Genomic DNA, 22,571 nt, shown 5'->3' on the forward strand with positions numbered 1-22,571 from the left:
TATAAAGTTTACAGAAAATTAATGTTTTTCTTAATGTTTTTACAATTAATATTGTAAATTTTATATCCAATCTCTTAGAAAGAATGCACAATAGGATTTCCTCACTGATCTGTAGAATTATAGGTAGTCCTTGGATTATGATAGCAATTGGGAGCAGAATTGCTATTACTAAATCTCATAGTTGCAAAATGCAATGTCACTTGGTCACATCACTTAAAATTGCAATTCCAGTACTCCCAGTTTCCATCATTAATTGAGGACCAAGCAGGTTGTCAAATGTGGGCCTCAGAAGACTGCAAATTATAACTTCTTGCCATCTTCCCCATTAACTATGCTTGTGGGAAGCTAGCAGGGAATGTTTGAAAGTGTGATCATGTGATTACAGCTTGATACAACATCATCGTTGCAAACTAAGTGCCAAGTGCCCAGATCACAGGGATGATGAAATGGCTGGAATTATGAGGACCTGTCATAAATATCATTCGGTATCATTATAAATTGGAATATTCACGGAACAAATGGTTGTATTGCCAAAAGATTTAGATCAGTTTTCTCACAAACTCACACTTTGGAATGCAGCTCCAGAATTCCCAGCCTGTCATGACCCAAGTTCAGAAGTCATATTCTGAATCTGAATTTGAAAAAGCTGTTCTAGATGAACTTGTGGAATGTCAGCCCTATGAGACACCAGGCCAAGAATCATATGAGGCTGATTAAATACAGGTACTAGTTGGATAGCTGGAGCAATCAAATGAAGAAGACATAAAGTCTCCCTGACCCTGCGCCCAGTGATTAGAGAGCTGAGGTGAACCATCAGACTATTTGCTATTTGTGAAGCAAGGGAGTGAATCTTCTGAAGTATTTTTTTTTAAAAAAATCTAAAGTAGAAATCTGATCACTCTACCTTTGTTTTTCTTAAATAATTCCTATGCTTGAGATCCACCAGAATCATACATATACAATTATTCCAAACCTGCACATATATTGTATCCATTCAAACGATAATGTAGTAGATTATTCCCCCCCCCCTTTTAGGCTATATTTGTTATTATTTCATATTGCTTTTACTGTGTGAGCAACCTGGAGTTGTCTGGCCTATAAATCTAATAGATAAATATACATATTATTTTGCATGGGTATAACTGGCCTAGCATAACTGTTATGTGTAGACATTCCATTCTCATCTCAGGAAATTCTTCTGCTTTTTCACCAATTTTGACAGCCTGTGTTTGGCACTAAGCCAATGAGATAAAACCATTTTTCTAGTCCATGACCCCTCCATAATAGCTGGCTGAACTGATCGTAGAGGTGATTGTGACTATTCTGGGAAACTTAAATAATTACACAGAGGCCAAACTAATAACTAGCTCAGCAACTGATGCTCATTGTGACATATCTAGAACTCTTTCTATTCATTTTCTGTGTAATACATGTGATAGGTCATAGCTTGGATCTGGTTAAGACTGTATAGTAAAACTAGTTTTGGACTGGGGAATGAGGAGACATCTATCAAAACTTTATCAATAGCTTCCTCTTGAGGTTTAGATTACCAATGAGAAACCACTGAAGGACCCATTAAAATATTTCCCCAGAGACTTCAGAACCTGAGGGAGTTTTTGATTGACAGGATTGATAATCCTGTTGAGGTCTTATCTCCAAATACTTTTCTACCTCATTTCCTTACATCTTCTTTCAACCAGTCCACATTTAGCTTTCTGACTTTCATATGCCTTGGAGACAATTTAGGCAAAGTTGTCTCTTCTTTCTCAGTCTTCTTTTCCACAGAGGGAAACAAAGAATTGCCCTTTCCCAGAATCATGGCAAATGGTACATAAATGTTCTCACATTTGTATTGTTCTATGCATTGCATTGTATTTTTGTAAGCTTTATAAGTTCTTAACAGTTAAATTTAAACTGTTGTATCAAAGGTGATCATTTAAGAAACTGCCATCATCTCCAATAGGTTGAGGGTCTAAGACTGTGGTGGCGAACCTATGGCACGGGTGCCAGAGGCGGCACGCAGAGCCCTCTCTGTGGGCACACGTGCCGTTGCCCCAGTCCTAGGCCTTCAGCTGGGTTTTATAAAACCTTTTAGCTTTAGGCCTCCGCCATGTGCAAAAAAAAAAAAAGGTTCAGTCAATTTCAACTTCTCGTGGGAAAAAAAAAGATCTCGCAAAGTTGGAATTGACTGATTGAACTTTTTAGTTCCACCCAGTCTGCTGTTACCACCACAGCCACGCTCACCCAATGGGCCATGCCCATCCAATGGGCCACGCCCACCCGGCACCCGACGATACATAAGTGGGTTTTGGGTTGCAATTTGGGCACTCGGTCTCTAAAAGGTTCGCCATCACTGGTCTAAGATATTAGGCAAAAGTATTTTCCATATCTTGGTATCTGATCTTTTAATTTGAGATTTCAAGGGTAAAATCTGGTGATGCTGGTGTGCAAAGAATGCATATTGTTAAACTATGATTTCTTTCTTTACAACAACAGCAATTGTACATTGTCTGTATTACCTGTGCATTCAGGTATTCTTCTATGCATTCAGCTCTTGAGAGCTTATTTATATGCTTTAAGATTACATTTTCTTCTCTTTTCTGGATACTCAACATTAGTAGTATAAGAGTAATTAGTAATTAGATTGGACTACTATAATGTGCTTTACATGAGATTTCCAAAGACAATTTGGAAATTGCAATTAATCCAAAATGCACGTGTGAGGCTATTAATTGAGACTGTGCATTATGATTACATTTTACCTGTGGTTTGCCAATTGTTCTGGCTCTCAGTTTGTTTCTGGCATACTCAGATACAGTTTTTGACTTTTAAGGTTTTCATTGTTTGGGGTTGAGGATGCATAAAAGAATATATTCAAGCAGTAAGAGATCTTTCTTCAAAGGCTGCAGGATAGGTCAATTTGACACTGGAAATGTGTGGAATGCTCTTTTTAGGGAAGTTCATCTGGTTTATTTTAATGCCAGGCAGAGATCATTTGCCTCCATTGCTTTCTTTGTTCAATTCATTGTGCGTTGTTTTTGAGTTCATCTTTATAATGCTTCTGCTCTTTTATACCACAATATTTTAACTACTTCTGCTTTAATATTTTCAAATTTTTATTAGTCTGTTCACTGATTTATAAAGCCCACCCTTCAATAAAAAGCAACTAATATGCAATTCTATATGTTGCTCAGTAAAGCAGAATTCATTCACAGAAATAATCATTCACATTTCTATCAAGCAGTCTTGTTTAGTAAAAAGCTTCAAGATTGCTAAAAAATATAATAGTGCTATGTCAGAAACCATTTTGAGTATATGTCTAATGGCCATAAGATTATATTCACATACACCCTATCCTGCTGAAAATATCAAGCTCTAAACCTTTCATCTGGAAAAATGACATGAAAAATGGTTGTCAGAATTTAGGCAGCCTGGCAATGGATAAAATAACAGAGTGGGTGGCACAGTAATGCCAATTTCTTTGTGACAAAGCAAGCTAGCAAATTGTCCAAACATATGCTGATTTTTTCCAGAAAAAAAATTAGCTGTGAACGATGGCAGTCAACTTAGAAGAAAGGACTGGCATAGTCTTTCTACACCAATAGTAAAAAATGTGCAGGGAAAGAAAATAAAATGCAATTTGTGGATCCCAAAAGCCATAAAACAATTTCCCCAATGTTTTGCCATCACAAGGCAAGCTCCAGTAGTTGTGAAAATGGGATTATAATTGATTATGCTTTTATTACTATTAGTATTACCCACATAATTAAACATTTAGTCTTTAATCCTATGCTCTGTAATGCCCACTTAAGTCAATGCAATTTCTAAAACTGAACCTGCAAGTCTAAATATGATTGAAAGAGCATCCCATTAAAACTATGCAATCTATTTTATTAAAAGGATTAGCCTATTGAAGATGAAAAATAGACTTCAAGATTATGTTCTTAAAAACCCAATTATTACTATTTTTAATGTAGGAGAGACAGGCAGAGTCCGAAGGTGGGGTCAAACACACTATCAGTTTGGAATCCTTATGTAGCCACAAGAGACTGAGTCTGGCCATCTTACCATGGATCAAAAAAATGGATAATGTTGAAATAAAAGACTTCTCTACCTAGAGGGGCATGACCTACAATTGGGTTGGCATGCCTTTCTGTGGTATGGGAAAAACAAAATACACAGATACTTTCAAAACCATGCTATAAGGAATGTACTCCTTTTAGAATGGGAGAGAATAAAACAAAAAAATTACATTAAAATACAGAGTGGCTTTCAACAATGAAAGCTTTTGCTTACCCAAATTTAATCAATTATGACAAACTTGTTACTTATAAAGACATTTTGGACAAGGATGGAAAATGTAAAGATAGGCAAGATCTACAACAACAAGGTATTGACTTATCATGGTGGCCTTACTTACAAATTCAAACAAGATATGAGAAAGATCTAAAGACATTGGGATTTTATAAAGAACAGATAGATTTTGATCAAACACTCTTGAAAACAGATGAAAATTTGATTAAGAAACTTTATAGATTTCTGCTAAAATGGAAGATGGAAGAACAAGTAAAAGAGACAATGATAATTTGGGCAAAACATTTTTGGTACTCTATAGATTTAGAAACTTGGCAAAAGCTTTGGGATAGAAATATTAAACTGACTAAAGCAGCCTCATATAAGGAAAACCTGTATAAAATGTTTTATAGATGGCATATGGTACCAGTAAGGTTAGCGAAAATGTTTAAAAGTATTTCGAATAATTGTTGTAAATGTAAACAAAAGCCAGGTATTTACTACCATATCTGGTGGGTATGTCCTAGTGCAAAGAAATTTTGGTCCAAGATTCATATATGGCTGGAAAAGATGACTAAAGTACAGATAGAATTTAAGCCAGAATTGTTTTTGCTAGGAATACTAGGATCTAATTATGGCAAAGAGAATGAGTATTTAATATTACATATAGTGATAGCTGCGAAACTAGCATTTGCCCAATATTGGAAAAATGAAAATGTACCATCGGATGAGATTATAATTAGGAAAATTCTAGAATGTGCAGAAATGGAAAGACTAACTTTAGAGATTAAAGACAAAGAAGACTCAGTCTATTTTAAAACATGGGAAAGTTTTTATCAATGGTTAGCAAAATGAGTTAATGGAAATTGATTTTGTAATTTATTAAGATGATTTATGCTTATTGATTAATTGATATGCTTTATAATTATTGCTATTTTTGTTGACTGCAGTTACTTATTATGATATTAACTATCCCACTGAATACTTGTACCTGGATGATAGTTTGTTTGCTAAAGCTTGGAATGTCATTGGGGGCAACCCCATTGTTGTACCTACTCCCATCCCAATTCCTTCCCTGAACACCACCCTGAACCCCATTACTTATACCAACCCTTTTCCCCCCACACCTTTATAAAACTTGATAAAAGAGACTGAGTCCGGCCCCCAATTAATTCCATTGATTCTTATCTAGTGCCAATTTGCATTCACCATTAATAGAGCAGATTCTCATGTGTAAGTAGCAGGTAATAAAATTAGTGCATTGAATTTAACTGCTGTTCCTGGTTACTTGCACCTGACATTAAGAATCTATAGAACTCCAAATCCCCTTGTATCTCCAGCACTGAGGTATAATTTCATGTAACTTTATAATGTACAAGCGAACGCCATAAAGATCAGAACTTCACAAAAGTACTAGGTTTCTGTGACTTATTTACTGTTATTTCAGAAAATGAATCACTGTCAGAATAATATATACCATCCACATTTGCTTAAGCTTTCAAAGAAGAGAGCTTTACGTGACTTCCACACAATATCCAGGCTGTTGACTCAATGTTTGGGACAGCTGTGTAGCTGGAAGCAGAAGGCTGAACTTTTGTTCTAACACACCAACTCCATTGTTATGTTTCATAATGATATAATCTGCATTCATTTCCAATCTAAAAAGTCTGAATAAAAAGAAATGTTTTACAATTTATATCTTATTCAGAAGCTTATGAATTAAGTATATAGAATTAATTACTCACAAAACAGAGAAGTGGATTCAAAATTCTTTTTAAAAATAGTATTTCAAAAAATATCAGAAAGAAGTGGATTCTAATGGGGAAAAATAATGGCCCAGAAAGAAAGAATTCAATGCACTAGTAAAATGATTGACAGCTAATAATTATACACAGCAATAATTGTTGGATTTCACTTGTTATCTGACAGCTATAATTAAAGGTATCCTTCATCAAAATTGCAGGATTGTGTTCAAGAAGCACTGCTTAGAACTATGCCAGAAATCCAGAAACACAACAAAACTAGAGTCCTGATAAAAGTGCATGAGTTCTATGAATGATCACTGTTAATTATTAAAAAGAAACATCAAGAATATAGATTTACAAATCATAGAGTCTGATCTCTCATCAGTGTCTCTTACTTTATATGTTATTTCTCATGTAATGAACATAAGGATACAAAGAACAAGCTGAATTAGTCTGAATAATGCAATGCCCTGTGATCAAGAAGGAAGTAGGATCTAAACTAGTGAAACACATTGACTTTTGCCGCACTTTGCCTATTTTAAATAGGACTTTTATAGAAATCTGGATCATTAAACACAAAACCATGTTAGTATACAGCAGATACCTCAATGTTAAGAGTTATAGAGATATTGACACAACACATTATTAATCCGCCCAGTGCCAAACTACTTTCCATACCTGACCAATCAGCTATGGCCAGATCACAAAGCAATTTGCAGTTTAAACATTCATGTATTATTTGGGAATGAGTGGTGAAATGGGCTAAAAAGATGGAAGTACAGTCTCTTAAACAGCTCCTCTTCATTTATTAATCTTGATTCTCAGAGTATCAGTACATCTGCAAAACATAGGCCAAATCATTAGCTGGCTTGGAAATGCTCAACTAGCCTTTTGCTCAACTCTATCATAAAACTGCAGTTTTCCTATATTCAAACACTCACAAAAAATTCAGAGTTCTCCCAAAACTTTCTGGGCCTGTGCTTTCCTACTGCTCCATGAAGCAAGCTATAATATGCACTGCTGTGATCTAATAGAGCATGTTTTACCACTGAAGTTTGCATATAAAGATATAAAATGTATTAAAAAAATCTATTGAATTCTTTCCACTGAGTAGAAAGTAATATATCAGTCTTATCCAGGTAATTTCAAACATTACTTTGTGATTCCCATGATCTTTCTTATAGTCAATGAAGTTTCAAAGGTATTAGAACAATGTAAAGTGGAAAGAATAAGATGAAAACAATATTAGAAAAATCTGAGGCAAAGGCTAAATAATATTAGTGGCTATCACTTTTTAAAGTTTCAAAATTGTTTATCAGTGATTATCAAAATACGAAATCTTTTTTTTTTGGTCATAGACCAGCATATAAAGGGAGAGGTACAGTCAATTAAAAAACATAGACAATACACCAGAAACTAAAAAAAAATGAGAAAAGTAGAAGATATTAAAATAGAAATTATTTATAAAAGTCTATAAGAATCCAAAACAAGGGGTAGGAGAATTAGATGGGCATAGTGCCCATAAAAGTTTAGAATGTGGAAGACTATAACAAACAAATTACAGAACTATCAAATTTATCTAATTTGATGAACTAGATGCTCAATAAATCTAATTTATGGCACATTTCTTTTTCATCATCCAAAAATTTGTCAACACTGCTACCCAGTACCTCACAACATTGTATAATTTAGAAGGGTTAGTATGTGAAAGTAGCAAGGAAGTAGAGAAGTGTCCTTTGCACCTGAGTATTTATGCAGGAACAGTGAGATGAGGCTAGTACAAATGTCTCTGTGGTACACTGGAGAAGCACATGTTCTGCTTTTTGTGTGTGTCCAGAATCACAGAGAAATTGTTTCTCCGAGTAAGGAATATTCCTATATTGGCCTTCAAAGACAGCTAAAGAGAGGGCATGCCAACATTTTTTTAAGAATCTGAAAAATGTACAGCAGACTCAAAATATTTAAGGAGCATAAAAGCATTCTTAAATAAATAAATACATTTTATTATTAAATGTTTACAACAATTTAAGAATTATGACCATAAATATAAACAATTTATTTTTTATAAAATGATTAAAGTTATAATTGCATAATATATCAGAATTCTATTTCAGATGTTGATAGTAGTAGCTATTTTACCCATTTCAGTGGTACAACCATTGCAAATTATTTAGATTATATTTGTGATATGACTTCAATATATGTAGTAATAGTTTATTTATCTCTTTATTTAAAGATGTGCTTTCTCATCGGTGATTTAATCCCTCTTATTTATAGACATACTTCCTGAAATTGTTATTTTTTAAAAAAAGTACCTTAAGAGTAAAAAAAATCAGGAAGAACATTTGAATAAAATATTGAAAGTAGTTTACATTCAGCACAAAACTAAATTCTACTTATATAATGGGACTTGTTTCAATCTTATCTCCCCCACCCTGTGCACTCCAATTTGGCTTTAAAACATTTCCCATCCTTGCAGAAGAAATATGAAAATATTTAAAGTTATTAAGAATCCAGTCAATTGGTGAACTAACATCTTCCAGCAGAATGACACAACTAGGTACAACCCAGCATTCAAATACCAACAATAAAAGCCAAATGAATATAAAATATTAAAATGAATATAAAATATTAAAATCTTATTATAATATCAAAGAAAAATAAATGGTGTTAGGGAAGAAACAATATTTTTATCAAGGAACTATCAAAGAAAAAAACATAAATCTAGCAAGACAAACTAGTCATATAAAAACAATCAGCAAAATTCATTCTCCCATGCACTAGTGAGTGATCTTACTTGGCCTTACAAAATATCTGCAGGAAAGTAAGCTCAGAAAACACTTAAAATACAAGAGTTGACCCCTGAACTATATGTATTCTCTACTATTGTATGGCTATAAGAATCTAAACAGATCTGAAAACATCACTACTATTCTGCATTTAGGAGTGAAGTTGCATTGCATGTTTACTCAGAAACTAAGGAAAATTGTGTTTTGGTAAGAATATTGCTGCTGTCACAATAAAAAATAATAATCCCTGAGCCAGTTTCTAACATCATCACTTCACTGACAACTTTATAAGGATAATAATAGTTATATATTATTTTAGGTCCTAAAATCTATTAGCATCATTTCTTCCTATATTTCACTGGAGACTGAGACAAAACTAGCCTCATAAAACCCATGTAATGAATTTGTATTAGATCAAAAATATAATAAGAAACTGCCTTTCCATTCTGTACATCAATCATACAACTATAAAATCATAGAAATGGAAGGGACTGTATAGGCCAGACATGTCAAACTCGTGATGTCACATGACATCACGCAACATATCGGGACGGTTTTGCCATTGCCGGCAATGGGATGGGTGTGGCTTCTGGATGATGCATCCAGACCGTGGGCCAGCAGTTTGACACCCCTGATATAGGCTGTTTATTTCTATTCTCTATTCAATGAAAGAATTCCTTGTTAAAATATTCCAGACAAATGACAGGCTAGCCTTTCATTAACTGAATTAAAGTAGGGGGAACCCCAATTTCACTGGAAAATTGGTTCCACTGTCAAACTGCTTATACCATTAGAATAATTCAACTAGAATCTGTTTTTCTGTCACTTAAATCCATTATTGAATGTCTGGTCCTCTGGGAATAAGCAAGAATAAATCCTGACCTCCTTTCAGGTATTCAAAAAGAAGTTTTATATTATTTCCTTGGTTATCTTTCCTCAAGGCTAAACATACAACTTTCTTTATACAGACATAGTCTCTAATCTTTTTCATTGCCCTTGTCTAAACCTGTTCTACTGTAATTTGTTGAACTTTGATGCTCAGAACTGGATAACTATTTGAGGTATGGTTTGATCAAAACAGTAGTATAGAATTATTTCTTCTCAGAATATGGAAGTAACATTTCAGTAGATGCAGGTTTTTATTTTTCCTGTAGCATTAATCTGCTGACTCTTATTCAGTTTGCAATTACTCTACCAATATCTTTTGCACAAGCACTCTTACCAAGCCAGGTATCCTTGTATGATTTTTTTTTCCTGCACAAAGAATTATTCTGTTACATTCTGCAAATGTTTCTGATGCTTCCAGCTTAGGCCTTGGTTTATACAGCATAGAAAATGCTGCCTTTGCTTTGTGTCACTTCAACCTGGGAGTAGACAGTATAACTATTACTGTAACAAAAACTTCAGTTCAAGGTTATTTCAAGAGAATAATTAGTACATTTCCTGATTTTTTCTTTCTAGTCAGCATCATCTACTGATAGGAAAATCAACTTCCAGTCACCATCCAGAATGAATTGTGGCCATTTTAAAGAGTCAGCTAATTTCAATTTGGTTTGTTTAGACTCCCTGCATTAACAATTGATTTTTTTTTTAAAAAAAAAAGATGAAACAAAACATGATTTCCATTTCCCTGAAGAAACACTGAAAGTAAGTGTGCATAATAGAGATGGGGGCTTTTGTTGGTTACAAACACTGGTACATCTCCTCCTTTTTAGCATTCTGGCCAAAAGATGGTGGGGGGAGGAGTCTTTTGACTCAGTGTCTTTGAATTTCAGGGTATACAGTTGTGTCACTTTATCAATTCCAAGTCTGGCTCTCAGGTGAATTCCTCAGAGACGATCTATTCAAAAAGATAAAAACTTTTTGCCATAGCCAAAAAAGATATGATTGTGTTGTTGATGTTATAATTTATTTATTAAAACATTTAAAAGAAGAGAATAAATAAATACATTAAAAAGACAAAAAAACATGTCAACAATAAAACATCATTAAATATATATGATTTTTACAATTTTAATGCAATTCAAAATTAAATAAATATATGTATAGAATTAAGCTTATGCCTTCTTAAAGAAAACTGTAAGCCTGATAATATTGATAACACCACTATTTGTCATATTTGTCATATTTTGAAGGAAATAATAATAAATTTAATAAATAAAGGAAAGGAGCAATAGTAAAAACAATGTTGGGAAACTACATTGTTTTAAATTCCCTTCCACTGTACCCAAGTGATGATTGCATTCACATATTTGGAAACATTGGAACTGTTTCTAATTACTGCCTTTACATCAATTATTTCCCTCTTAAAAACTGTACTCTAAGTGTCCAATGTTAGCTTGTTGTATGATGTTGATATATAGGTGAGCTATTCTTGCTAAAATTTAATAAAATCTATCTTCTGAATTTATACTATTATTTTTTACACGGCTGAGCATTTCCCAAATTTGGTTTTCAAGTCTGATATTGCCTGCAAAGTGTCTCTTTTCTCTTTTCCCTTGCAGTCATCAACATATGTCTCATTAAATAGTTATTTTTTTCTTTTATTTACCGTGAAACAATTACTAGTTTAGAAAATAAACCTGGTGTTTCAATTCAAACTTCATTTTTATTTTTTTTAAATAATGCTATGTATTTCTTTCCAGTACTTTTGTGGGGATATTTTTTACATGACTATTACACATGATAAACTGTTCCTTCTGTATCGTCACATTTCAGAATTTTCTGTTGTATAATTTATCTATTTGTTCAATTATTGAAGGATCTTTGCAACTATTGTATCTTTTATAAAATATTTTTTTACCATTTTTTAAACTTATAGCACGTGGTAAATTTTATGAGTATTTTTGGTAAGTCTTACCATTGCTGTAACTGTTTAAACATTTGTATTAATTTTATCATACAATTGTCTACTTTTTCTATCTGCTTGTCATATTTTAATAGCAATTTATACGCACGACATAGTAGACTTATTAATACATGCATCTTGGTTATGTTTAAGTGTTTCAAATTCAGTCATTTGACTTAAAAAACCCTTCTTCTGTCTTAAGTTTTTATTCCTACAGCAATCTGTAAATACATCAATCATGGTAGATTTTGGCTTTCATCACACCAGGTAATTCTCCTTTAATCCTCAGCAAAGTAAGTTTCATGTAAGAACTCATTAAAAAAACAAACAAACAAATAGCAAAAGTGTAATCAAAATGTTGATTTTGCAAAGTTATAAACAGACTAGGGGGCCAGATGCATTAGAAATAAGATTTTGAAATTAAATATAAGAATCCTTCCAGTGGGTTGTTTAAATCTTATTAAAATATATGAAGATTTCGAATCTAAGTATAAGAAATCTTTCCATGACAAAATGCACATTAGATAAAAACATATTAAGAAACTTTGAAGGCTGGACACCAGAGGCAATCAGAAAGAACTAAAGATTGAAATTAAAGGCGAGAGACTCAGTAATACAGGATGGAGATAAGTATTTTAACTCAGGGAGAATTCAAGGATATTTTGCAACAATGTACTCAGAACTGTCTCATACGTTTGCTAGTATACAAAGGTGATAGAAGAAAAGATTGAAACTGAGGTTGTTTTGAATATGGATCTAAAATGACACATTACAAGAATGATATGGGAAAAGATGTTACATTGGATTTACAAATTAAACTGGCTGATATCAATAAATATAAGAGACACACAAATAATAAATCAGAAGAGTGACTCGGACAACAATCTTATCTTGGATTTATAAAAAAAATCTGATAAAATATGAAGGCATTCCTAAGAAAAGACAAAGTGAAAAGAAATTAACTTCTAGTAATAAAGGGAATAAATATTTTAAAGGGAATAAACATAAATATTTTTAAAAGCAAAAGGAAGAAATATTAAGTTGTCTTATGTGATCAAGTTTAAATATATATGATGCTCTTTCTGATATATTTAATTGGTTTTTCTCAAAGAGGACTGAATGAGGTTTTATAGATAAGAGATGAGCTATGGGAAGAAAAGAATTATAATATTCAAGAAGATGATAAATTGTGAAATTGTTTATATTTGTCTTGGTGAAGGGAAAGTAATTCTTTGAATTCCTTTTTCTTTTTTATGGGGGGTATGGTTTATTTTTCCTTTTTAATTTTTTTCTCATACCATTTTTGATTTTTTACTTTTATATTTTCATTTTTTGTATTCATTTTTATCTCTATATCTGTAAATTTAATAAGAATAATTATTTAAAAAGAACTCTTTTCAATATGGAGCTGTGTTAGAGAGTTTCTGAGAATTATTCTCAGAGTCTTCCTATAAACTGTTGAGAAGACAAATCACTAATCATGGAGAAGTTTACAGATACCTTTTTATGTAATGACCTCCATAATCTTTATCAGACTGAGAAAGAAACCCTACAAAAGGCAAATAGTGATAGTGGGTCTGGGGAGGGGGTTGATTACTAGATACTGTCTACAGCATCACAGGTTTTTTTCCACCTGTGCTTCTTTGCTCTAAGGCAAAGAAGAAAAGCAGCTTCCCCATAGTCCATTTACAGAAGCTACATCTTACTTTAACAATAGCAACAGTGGCATTCTCCATCATATCTAAGACGTAAGTAACTTATTGTGCAGTTCCAACTCTAATGACACACCATTTTTTATTTCCTGATGAACATTCAATTTGTCGCTACTCCATACCAATTGTCATCTGAGATGGCCACTTCACTGATTAGATAACAAAGTAAACCAGAAGAGTTATCCAGGTAGTCCTCTCTAATAAGGTTATTTGTTTTTCTCTTGCTTGCTTGCTTGTTTATTTGCTTGTTTGCAGGTAAAGGGTTCCTTGTTGGAAGTTTATGAGTGATGAGTAACTATAAAAGATGAGTAGTTTGGATAATTTAGGGATGATACTTATTTTATTCTATAAATACAGTGAAGGGAAAGAATGATTTGTTTTTATACTTTTCTTTTAATGCAGCAGCTATGAGTGGAGTGACAGACAATGATAAATTGAAAACATGAACAATGTGCAGGAGTACAGTTATACAGACCAGTGAGAACGTGAAAGCATGGGCAACATGTAGGAGTGAAATTACAGACAGGAAATGAGAAATTGGAAGCATATATTATGAGTGGTTTCACTAAGAAAGGCTTATAGGACCCCATAAGTTCTATACAATGTGGCACTTACTTAAACAGTCCATATTTGGAACATATGACCATCCAAATGTTTTCCTGTTATCTCAACTGGCATTTTGTTGATTTTGGGAAATGGGGAATGGGAAAATACTACAATCTGTAGTATTTTGATTGGGTTCAGTTTTCCATAGTCTGAGAATATGAATATATTTGAACATAATAAATATGTTGTATGTTTGATCCTGGATGATTATCCAATACCTTGTGCCAAGAAATGCCCAGAATTGTTAAATACCTGGGCAGTACAAATATTATAATAATACTAACAATAATATAGGACTGAATAGCTGCACAAAAATGCAAATCTGATCTAAACATCTGGTGGTTGTATGACAACGTAATAACAACCCTAATGAACAACTACCCTGATGTAGTTGTGGTGTTGTATGTTCTAAGGAAAATGAAAGCTATGCCAGAGGTTCAACCATATTGGACAGGTCTCATCAGAGAAGCCAGATGAATAGTATGATGAGATGTAATTTACAGAAACCCATATGGGATCAATAAGAACCACAGCAGGTATGGGGAGTATCTGGACATTTGATGACAAATAAGGTACTGGACTTAGGACTGTTGGCTAAGCAGAGCCAGAAGTTGCAGGACTACTGGAAGTTTTTTACTCATGAAATATATACAAAGATTGAAAACACACACAAAAAATAATGATCTATTATTACAAATCAAATTCAACAAGAAGAGAATATCCCAAAAGAACACATGAGTTCTGGAAAGAACACCATGCAGAATCAGAAATGACAGAAAACAGGCTACCCAATCAATGCTGATTTATAATATGAAACAAAGTATTCACAGAAACAGAACTGGAAGTACTGCAAAGGTCTTCCTACAGCAAAGAAATCAAAGCCTTGCCAGATGTAGCTCAGACTGTAGAGATAAATCAGGGGGAGTCAGCAGTAGAAGAAGCCAGCCTAGGTATTATATTGTTTTCATTCCCAAACCAGGTACCAGTCTCCTCTTCCTTCTCAGAAAGAAACTCTCTAACTGAAAAAGAATTGAAATGAAGAATAACTGAGCACAAAAGCAACAAAATAAGGTTGACTGCATTGCAGCCTGACAAAATAGCACAAATATTGAAAGATATCAATGCTGTAATATTAAATATAACCACCTGCTCACTGCAAGAAACAAACCAACTAATGTACAGCACAGCTGCAGTTATAACTGAATACCTGGGATGCAATACCAACAAAAAAAGCCAGTGCACCATCAAACGGAAGATCGAGTTGGAAAATAAGATAGTATGCTAATATCAGAACCAAACAAGCTAAAACAGATGAAAGAAAAGATATAGTAGAACAAGAAAATGAAAACCAAAACATATCTGCCCAAGAAATATTACCTAGAAAGAAGATCAAGGAAGCACTGGAAATAAAAAGAACCAAATTGCAATTATAGCCAAGAAGATCACCAGATATATATCTCTAATTGCACACCATAAGCACAATCTCCAATTTCAGTCAAATCAGAAATGTTTCTACCAATCCGTCAGAGGAAATACTGCAGTGAACCAGTCAACATCTGACAAAGAAGAAGCAGAGCAGATCTGGGCGCAGCTGTCAAACTTAGGAAATCAGGAGTCCAGGTAGTTCAAATGAATATAGGTTAATACTAATGCTCTCTACAAGAATCTGAATTACTAATGGTCAAAGCAAATTGGCAGTAAATAAGAGACAATGGAATTCAAAGTATGCTGGACTTAGATATTTGTGGGCCCAAAGGCTCTCAAGACTAATTATGAATTTAACCTCTCCCTCAGGCTCAGCCTGGTCATCTCCTACAGAAGCTATGGACAACCCAAGGAAATGCAAGTAGAATTCAGGTTGAGTAAAGGAGGTGGATAAGAATAAAAAAGAAAGTGAAATGAAAGAATTGGTAATAGTAGCAGAAATGGTGAAGAAAAGGGCAAGGAAGATCAAGAATTGGTCAGGAACCAGGTGAAGATAAGATACATCATTTTTAGTTGAAATATCTACGCCATCTCATTGAAAAACAATTTAACAACACATTGCAAAGGAGGTGAAATCAAAGACTGGTTAACATCTAGCAAAACCTATCTGATAATGAAAGATCTAACAATAGGGGATTATAGAGGCAAAAGGCAACTGCAAGCCAATTGCCTGCTTACCAACAACTTCCAAGTAGCTAACTGATGAGGTAGTGGATGCAGTCCAACAGAATCTAGTTGAAAACAAGTTCTTTCCACCTGAGCAAAAAGAAAACCATCCAAACAGCAGAGGAACAAAAGATCAGCTCCTAACCGACAAGATGATTTTGGAAAACTAAGAAAAGGAAGACCAACTTGAATGTAGTTTGGACTGATTACAGGAAAGCATTCGACTTCCTGCCACATGATTGGATAATCAATTGCCTAGAAATAACAGGAGTAATAGAAACATCAGAAGCTTTGTGCAAAGATTAATGGCACAGTGGAAGATACAGTTGCTGATCAATGGTGATAGACAGGTAGAGGTTAATATCAAGGAGACACACTCTCACCACAACTGTTTGTTATTGCATTGATTCTTCTGTCAACAATACTGAATAATCCAGACCATGGCCACTAAACAGCAAAAACATCTGCCAGGCTATACAATCTGTATGGAAAAACATTGTGTGAAATAAAATTGCTGTTCAACATTCTCTGTTCATACAGTCAAGATATTGCAACGGAGTTTGGACTGGACAAATATGCCTTATTATCAATGGGAAAATTAGTGAAAACTAAAAGAATCAAGATGTATTATGGACATAATACCAAGAGCCTGGATGAAGATGATCACTACAAATTGCCTGGGCATTCCTCAAGCTGACATTATTAAGCACACTGAAATTAAAAGAAGGTTAGAAGTGAGTACATCATGAAAATGAAGATCTTAAAATCCAAACTTACTGGCAGAAATGCCATCAAAGCAATTCACATCTGGGCAATTCCAGTCATTAAACACACAATTGGAATTATGGAATTATGCACTCAAACAGAACTAAAAGCCCTAGATAGGAAAATAATGATAATCATGCCCTTCATCCATGCAGCAGTGTTGACAGACTCTACTTACCAAGGAAACTAAGCTTGTGAGGAATGTTGCAAGTATACCAGACAACTGAAGAAGAAAAAAGGGAGTTGGAAGAATAGCTGAAGGACAGTGAAGATACCATGAATTTATTAAGCATAAGAGAGACCAAACTAACCCACAAGAAAGACCAAATGAAGAACAGAAAAGGGACATGGCAAGGCAAAGTATTACATAGCCAATACATAAAATATAACACCCACACTTAACAACTGTCAATAAGAAAAACAAAAATGGCTTGATAGTGGACATGGCAGTAACTGAAGACTTCAGAATAGAAGAAAAAGAACTGGAGAAAAATCGCAAGAAACAAAGTCCTGCAAATAGAAGTAGAACAACTGTGGGAAAAGAAAGCAAACATAGTACCAACAGTAATAGATGTCTTGGCTGCAATCCTAAAAAATTTGGCGCACCACTTGAATATCATCAGTATTGACAAAATCACCATCAGTCAATTGCAAAAGGCAGCTTTACTTAGATCAACTTATGTTCTGCAATGATATCTTTAATACCATCAACCATTAACATTTGCCTATCCCAGGTACTTGGGAAGAACTCAATAGTTAGATAAAAATGCCAAATCCAATCTAAATATCTGGTTGACTGTGCAAGAAACCATAAGAATATCTGTGTGACTTTTCTTCTTCTAGCAATTAATTAAGTCCTTTTGTTACCTTAAAAATGTGCTGTTGTTTTGGCAAGCATTGTGTTTTATCTGAGCAGATCATTTTATCAGTGTTCTCTGGTACTGTCTTTCAGTTTCTTTGGTACTTCGTTGTAAAATGTTGATTATGAAATATTTATTTCAAAACTAAAATTTGCATTTTATTCTAAGAGTATACGTATATATTTGAAGATTATTATTAAATTATAATTACATTAATATGTAGACAATATCCAAGATACCATAAAGACAACCTTTTGCAGTTTTTACAGAGTTTGTCATTTTTGGCACTTCAGCAATTCACATTTCAATTGCCATCTAAAACAGCTTTTAAGCTTCAGAATGATGATTATTTTATCTTTTCCTTATAATCATCCATAAAATAGCATGACAACCATTTATTGAATGAGATTTCTTTTAAAATCTCCTCCTACATTTTATTCCTCACTCTGTAAATCAAAATAAAAACTTTCCACAGGCGGTCAGTTAAGGCAGATTTGTTTACTCACTAAAAAAATTAAAATAAATTCTAATCATTACTTTTATTAAATATAGTACTGTTTTTCACTTCTGGTTCAGTTTACTGTTGATTTAGCAATTAGCCTTTAATGTACAATGATTGACTGAAGCACAATTATACTGAACTCATTTATCCTATTTCAAAGGTATATGAAACAAAATCAAATGTAATTCATTACCTGATGCTTCTTTTTTTGTTTCTTTTCTACTGACTATATATGGGAGAAGCAAATCCTCATTTTTGTTTTCTGGTTTTTGTACTTTCAAATCAATGCATCATTCCTACTATGCTTATTCCTCTAAGACAGCGTTTCTCAACTTTACCAACTTTAAGAAGTGTCAACTTAAACTCCCTGAATGTTGGCTGGGGAATTCTGGGAGGCAAAGTCCACAACTCTTAAAGTTGTCAAGGTTGAGAAACATTGCTCTAAAAATTAAAACTGAGGCTACCCACTTTTTTTCCCAAAGAGCCAGTAATACCCAAGACTGAGCAAATAAAAAGCCAGCCCTGTCTTTTAGAAAGTATACTCAAGATAGCAACTCTAAATCATCTTAATTCAATTAATAAACTACTTAGATAATGATACTGTTTGGTCATTATTTTATATTTTATATCCTGGTTTGTTATTTGTATGGTTATTTTTCTTTGTTTATTGTTTGTTTCTATTATATATCACTTTGTTGAACTGAATGGCACTATAAATCCATGAACTAAATAAAGAAAGCAATTTTTGCTGTTTGTTGTTATAATGTAAATTTAGAATACAGTCCTAGATAACACTAGTAAAGTGGTATTTAGCAGACTTTACAACAAGTCAGTTTCACTCTTTTTAGCATTATAAATTGACAACAGTTCTTCCCAGTGCTTTTTTTGTAAAAAAAAAAAAAAAAAAAAAAAAAAAGGTGCCGGAACTCACACAGATCATACAACCCGCCTTGCCTAAAGGTGCCAGAACTCCATTCTGGGCATTCTATGACAAAAAAAAGTCCTGGTTCTTCCAACATAGTACTTTGAAAAGTTACTTCAAAATACCACTTAAGTATATACTGCGTCAGATTCACTTGTTGACTATATGGACATGCTTAATACAGATGATGATCAATACCAAAATTGTTTGCCATTGCAGTCTTCTGGCATTGTTTTTTTATTATTTTCTCTGACTAATAAACAATTCTGGAATTTCCTGATAGGTATTAACCAGGTCTCATCATATTTAGCTTTTTCAGCCAATGTTGACTAGATGCATCCACCTACTGTGACATTCTCACCTGTGTATGTACACAAATGTTATTTATTAGATTTTTATTCAGTATTGCCCATTTCCAGATTTCTGGACAATGAACTAGAATAAAAGCAATATAAAAGAGGCATCCCAAATGTATGTTGTATGTGTTCAACAAATGCAGTAAAATGGATTACAGTAAAATTATGTAATATTTTCCTAACACACCTTATACATGGAAAGCCAATGTAAAAACAAAGATTTTAAATATCATCTTAAGTGCCAGAAAAGATGGGGGCAGGGACACCTCAGTGGGCATTTAGCATTTTGAAGACAATCATAGAGATGGCCTATAGGTATACTTTTTGTTTTGTGGAGTCCTTGGTACTGAGTTTTCAAGTTTGCTTGCAGATGTTTCATTATCCAATTAGGTAACTTTATTACTATGAATGCATGGGGATTTGCTCACTGTTTATATACAGTAGTTTGTCCTGCCAATTTTGGTAGGGATATGATATTCTCCTTGGTAGTTCCTTGATTATGGTATTGTTTACTGCTTGATTGTTTGGCAAGAGCAGAGGCCCTGGAGGGGGTGTGGTTTTATGGGCTGCCTGCATCCTATGGATGGGGCTTCACTTGTTTCTGAGGCCTGGTTTCTGGCATGCTGCAGCCCAGTGCCAGTCCACCAACTGGGGTTGGGGACCCCTGGTTTAGAGTTAAACTCTGCTTATCTGAGTGATTTTATATTATTAATTTATATTAAATAATGTTATTATTATGAATAATATATATCTTCTAATAACATTTTGAAAATCTATTTTTACAAAGATGAGTTGAGAGAAAATATACAAGGACAGTATGTGTGGTTACACAGAAAACGTTCAAATTGTCTAAGGACATTGAGCCAGATTTTAAAAAGAGTCTTCTTTTTAAGAAGGGGACATGGTTTTGCGTGCTCCCTGCATCCTGCAGATGGGACTTCACTTGTTTGTATGGCCCTGTTGCTGGCATGCTGCAGACCGGTGCCAGTCCATGGACTGGGAATTGAGGATCCTGGACTAGAATACTCAGGACATGAAAAACAAAGAAATAACAGTGTTGTTTTCATAGGCAGGAAGAATATAGTAAAGACAGCAGTTGGGTGCAATGCAGTCAATGACCAAACAAAATTAGCTAGACCAAGAACATTCTTTTACAGAATGGCTGCAGAAATTCCTTATTTAAAAAATTGGACTATGTTTTGAAAATAAAGTTTTTGGTGACTGATATTTTTTGTTATTCTAGGAGATCTAGATTGGTATTCTTTTTTCAATAAGTTTAAGTGTAAGAAAAACATAAAGCATCATTTGTGTTCTTGATCATTCATAACTTTATTTCTTGTAAGCACATGTAGCTTTTAATAAATATGTTTTGTTTCTCCAATTGTAACTCAGCTATTTCACATCAAGAACAATCCTATTCAAAATTCTATATAGAGTTACTTAGGGAATATTATTTGTGAGAAATGACCTTAAGTAGTTGAAAGTTATTTCCCCTAAATCATTTTCTAACATAGTTCTACTTTAATCCAAAAACAAAAATGCATAATATATGCATAGAGAGTATCTGTATATAATTATAGATATTATGTCCAATATAATATGTAACAAAAGTAAATGTACCCTTGGCTCCTGAGGTCTATATGGATGTATCCATGCAGTTTTCCTGGCTATAATTAAGGAAGAATATTGCCATTACCTGCTGTGATTTTTCTTCATCCCAGTTTAGTTCACAGCTCTGAAATTCCAGGGGCTTTCCCATCCAAGTACTGACTAGGCTCTCTGTTTAGCTTTTGAATGCTGTCAAGGTTGAGTAGGTTTTCTCATCTTGCTGAAGCAGGATTATTATTACAACACAACTAACATGGGCAAATCAAAAAGAGCATAAATACAAATTCCTTTTTCCTGGTCAAAATTAACATCATTTTTTTTATTTTTTCTAAACCTCCCAATCCAACTGAAAAGTTGATGAAGTTGCTGGAGTCCCCTTTGTCTTCTCCCAAGCTCCCAGAATTAATTTTAGGAGAGTTATTGAAGGAGGAAAAAGCTTTCTAAAAGCTCACAAAATCTGTCTTTGAACTGAAGCATTAAAAAAACCCCTCCAAAATATTATAAGGATTCCTTCAATCTAGCTCAGTCAGTCTAAGGTCTTGTAACAAATTCTGTAATAATATACTTAACAGTTACACAAAAACCCACTATTCCAGCTTCTGAGAGTCATGTGTGCTGTTGCTCACTGTTTTTTAACACCACATTATCTTCTCATCAACATGCTTTATGATAATATTAGAAAAAGAAAGCAAAAGTTGACAGACAATCCATTAAGAAAACTAGTTTCTAGAAAGAACAAAAGTTACATGCACTCAAACCTGAAATCATTATTAAAACAGTTCAAGTACTAAATGAATGACAAAGGGGGGTAAAAGATAATACTCTGAGCAATGCATAATACTGATCAATTACAAATCTATCTAAATAAATGAAGTGTAGGATTATTTTGTATCTCAACCAGTATTACCATCCATAGCATATTGATTGTATCAGCCTGTATGTTAAAATATGGCCTACAATTACTCAGAATTTCCTAGGATGATATAATGAAGGCATTAAATGGAAGTTTATTTAAAAAATCTGTGACAATAACAGGCTTTTATTGGGAAAAGTTTGGATATATTTTTGCCATAGATAATGTAGTAGTTCATTCACATTTCTAAAATGCTGTCTTTGCTTTTATTGTTCTTGATTGCACTCCAAGCAAGTAAGCATATATTATATTGAACAGAGTGGACATTCCAAATTTTCTTAAATATACAGTAATAGGAAAGGATAGGGTTATATTTTATTCTACGTTCAAGACAACTTGAATGCACCACAAGATGAGGGGAAAATAAATTTGATAAATTAATAAAATAATAATACTTAAAAATGAAAAAAATAATAATTTTAATGTAATAAAACAAATTCCTTTCTTAGTTATCTCATAAAATTACACAATCATCAATTAGAATGAAGTTTGAAGTCAATA

General features: G+C 33.5%; 1 protein-coding gene across 18 annotated transcripts in view; it reads right to left on the reverse strand.

The window, feature by feature from the left end:
• NRXN1 (neurexin 1) overlaps positions 1-22,571 on the reverse strand; it is an 846,948-nt gene that overhangs the window by 810,931 nt on the left and 13,446 nt on the right. The window contains exons 2-3 of one of the 18 annotated variants that reach the window (XM_015813678.1): positions 15,761-15,778; positions 3,878-3,885 (exon numbers count right to left, since the gene is read on the reverse strand). The exons of 16 other annotated variants lie outside the window; for them this stretch is intronic. In XM_015813678.1, the coding sequence (XP_015669164.1) occupies positions 3,878-3,885; positions 15,761-15,778 (26 nt within the window). Of the gene's footprint in view, positions 1-1,488; positions 1,507-3,877; positions 3,886-15,760; positions 15,779-22,571 lie in introns of all 18 variants that reach the window. One more of the 18 variants, XM_029283677.1, reaches the window with a different exon arrangement.

This window comes from Protobothrops mucrosquamatus, unplaced genomic scaffold (assembly GCF_001527695.2).
Source record: "Protobothrops mucrosquamatus isolate PMUCROS unplaced genomic scaffold, P.Mucros_1.0 scaffold181, whole genome shotgun sequence".
Classification (NCBI taxonomy): Eukaryota; Metazoa; Chordata; class Lepidosauria; order Squamata; family Viperidae; genus Protobothrops; species Protobothrops mucrosquamatus.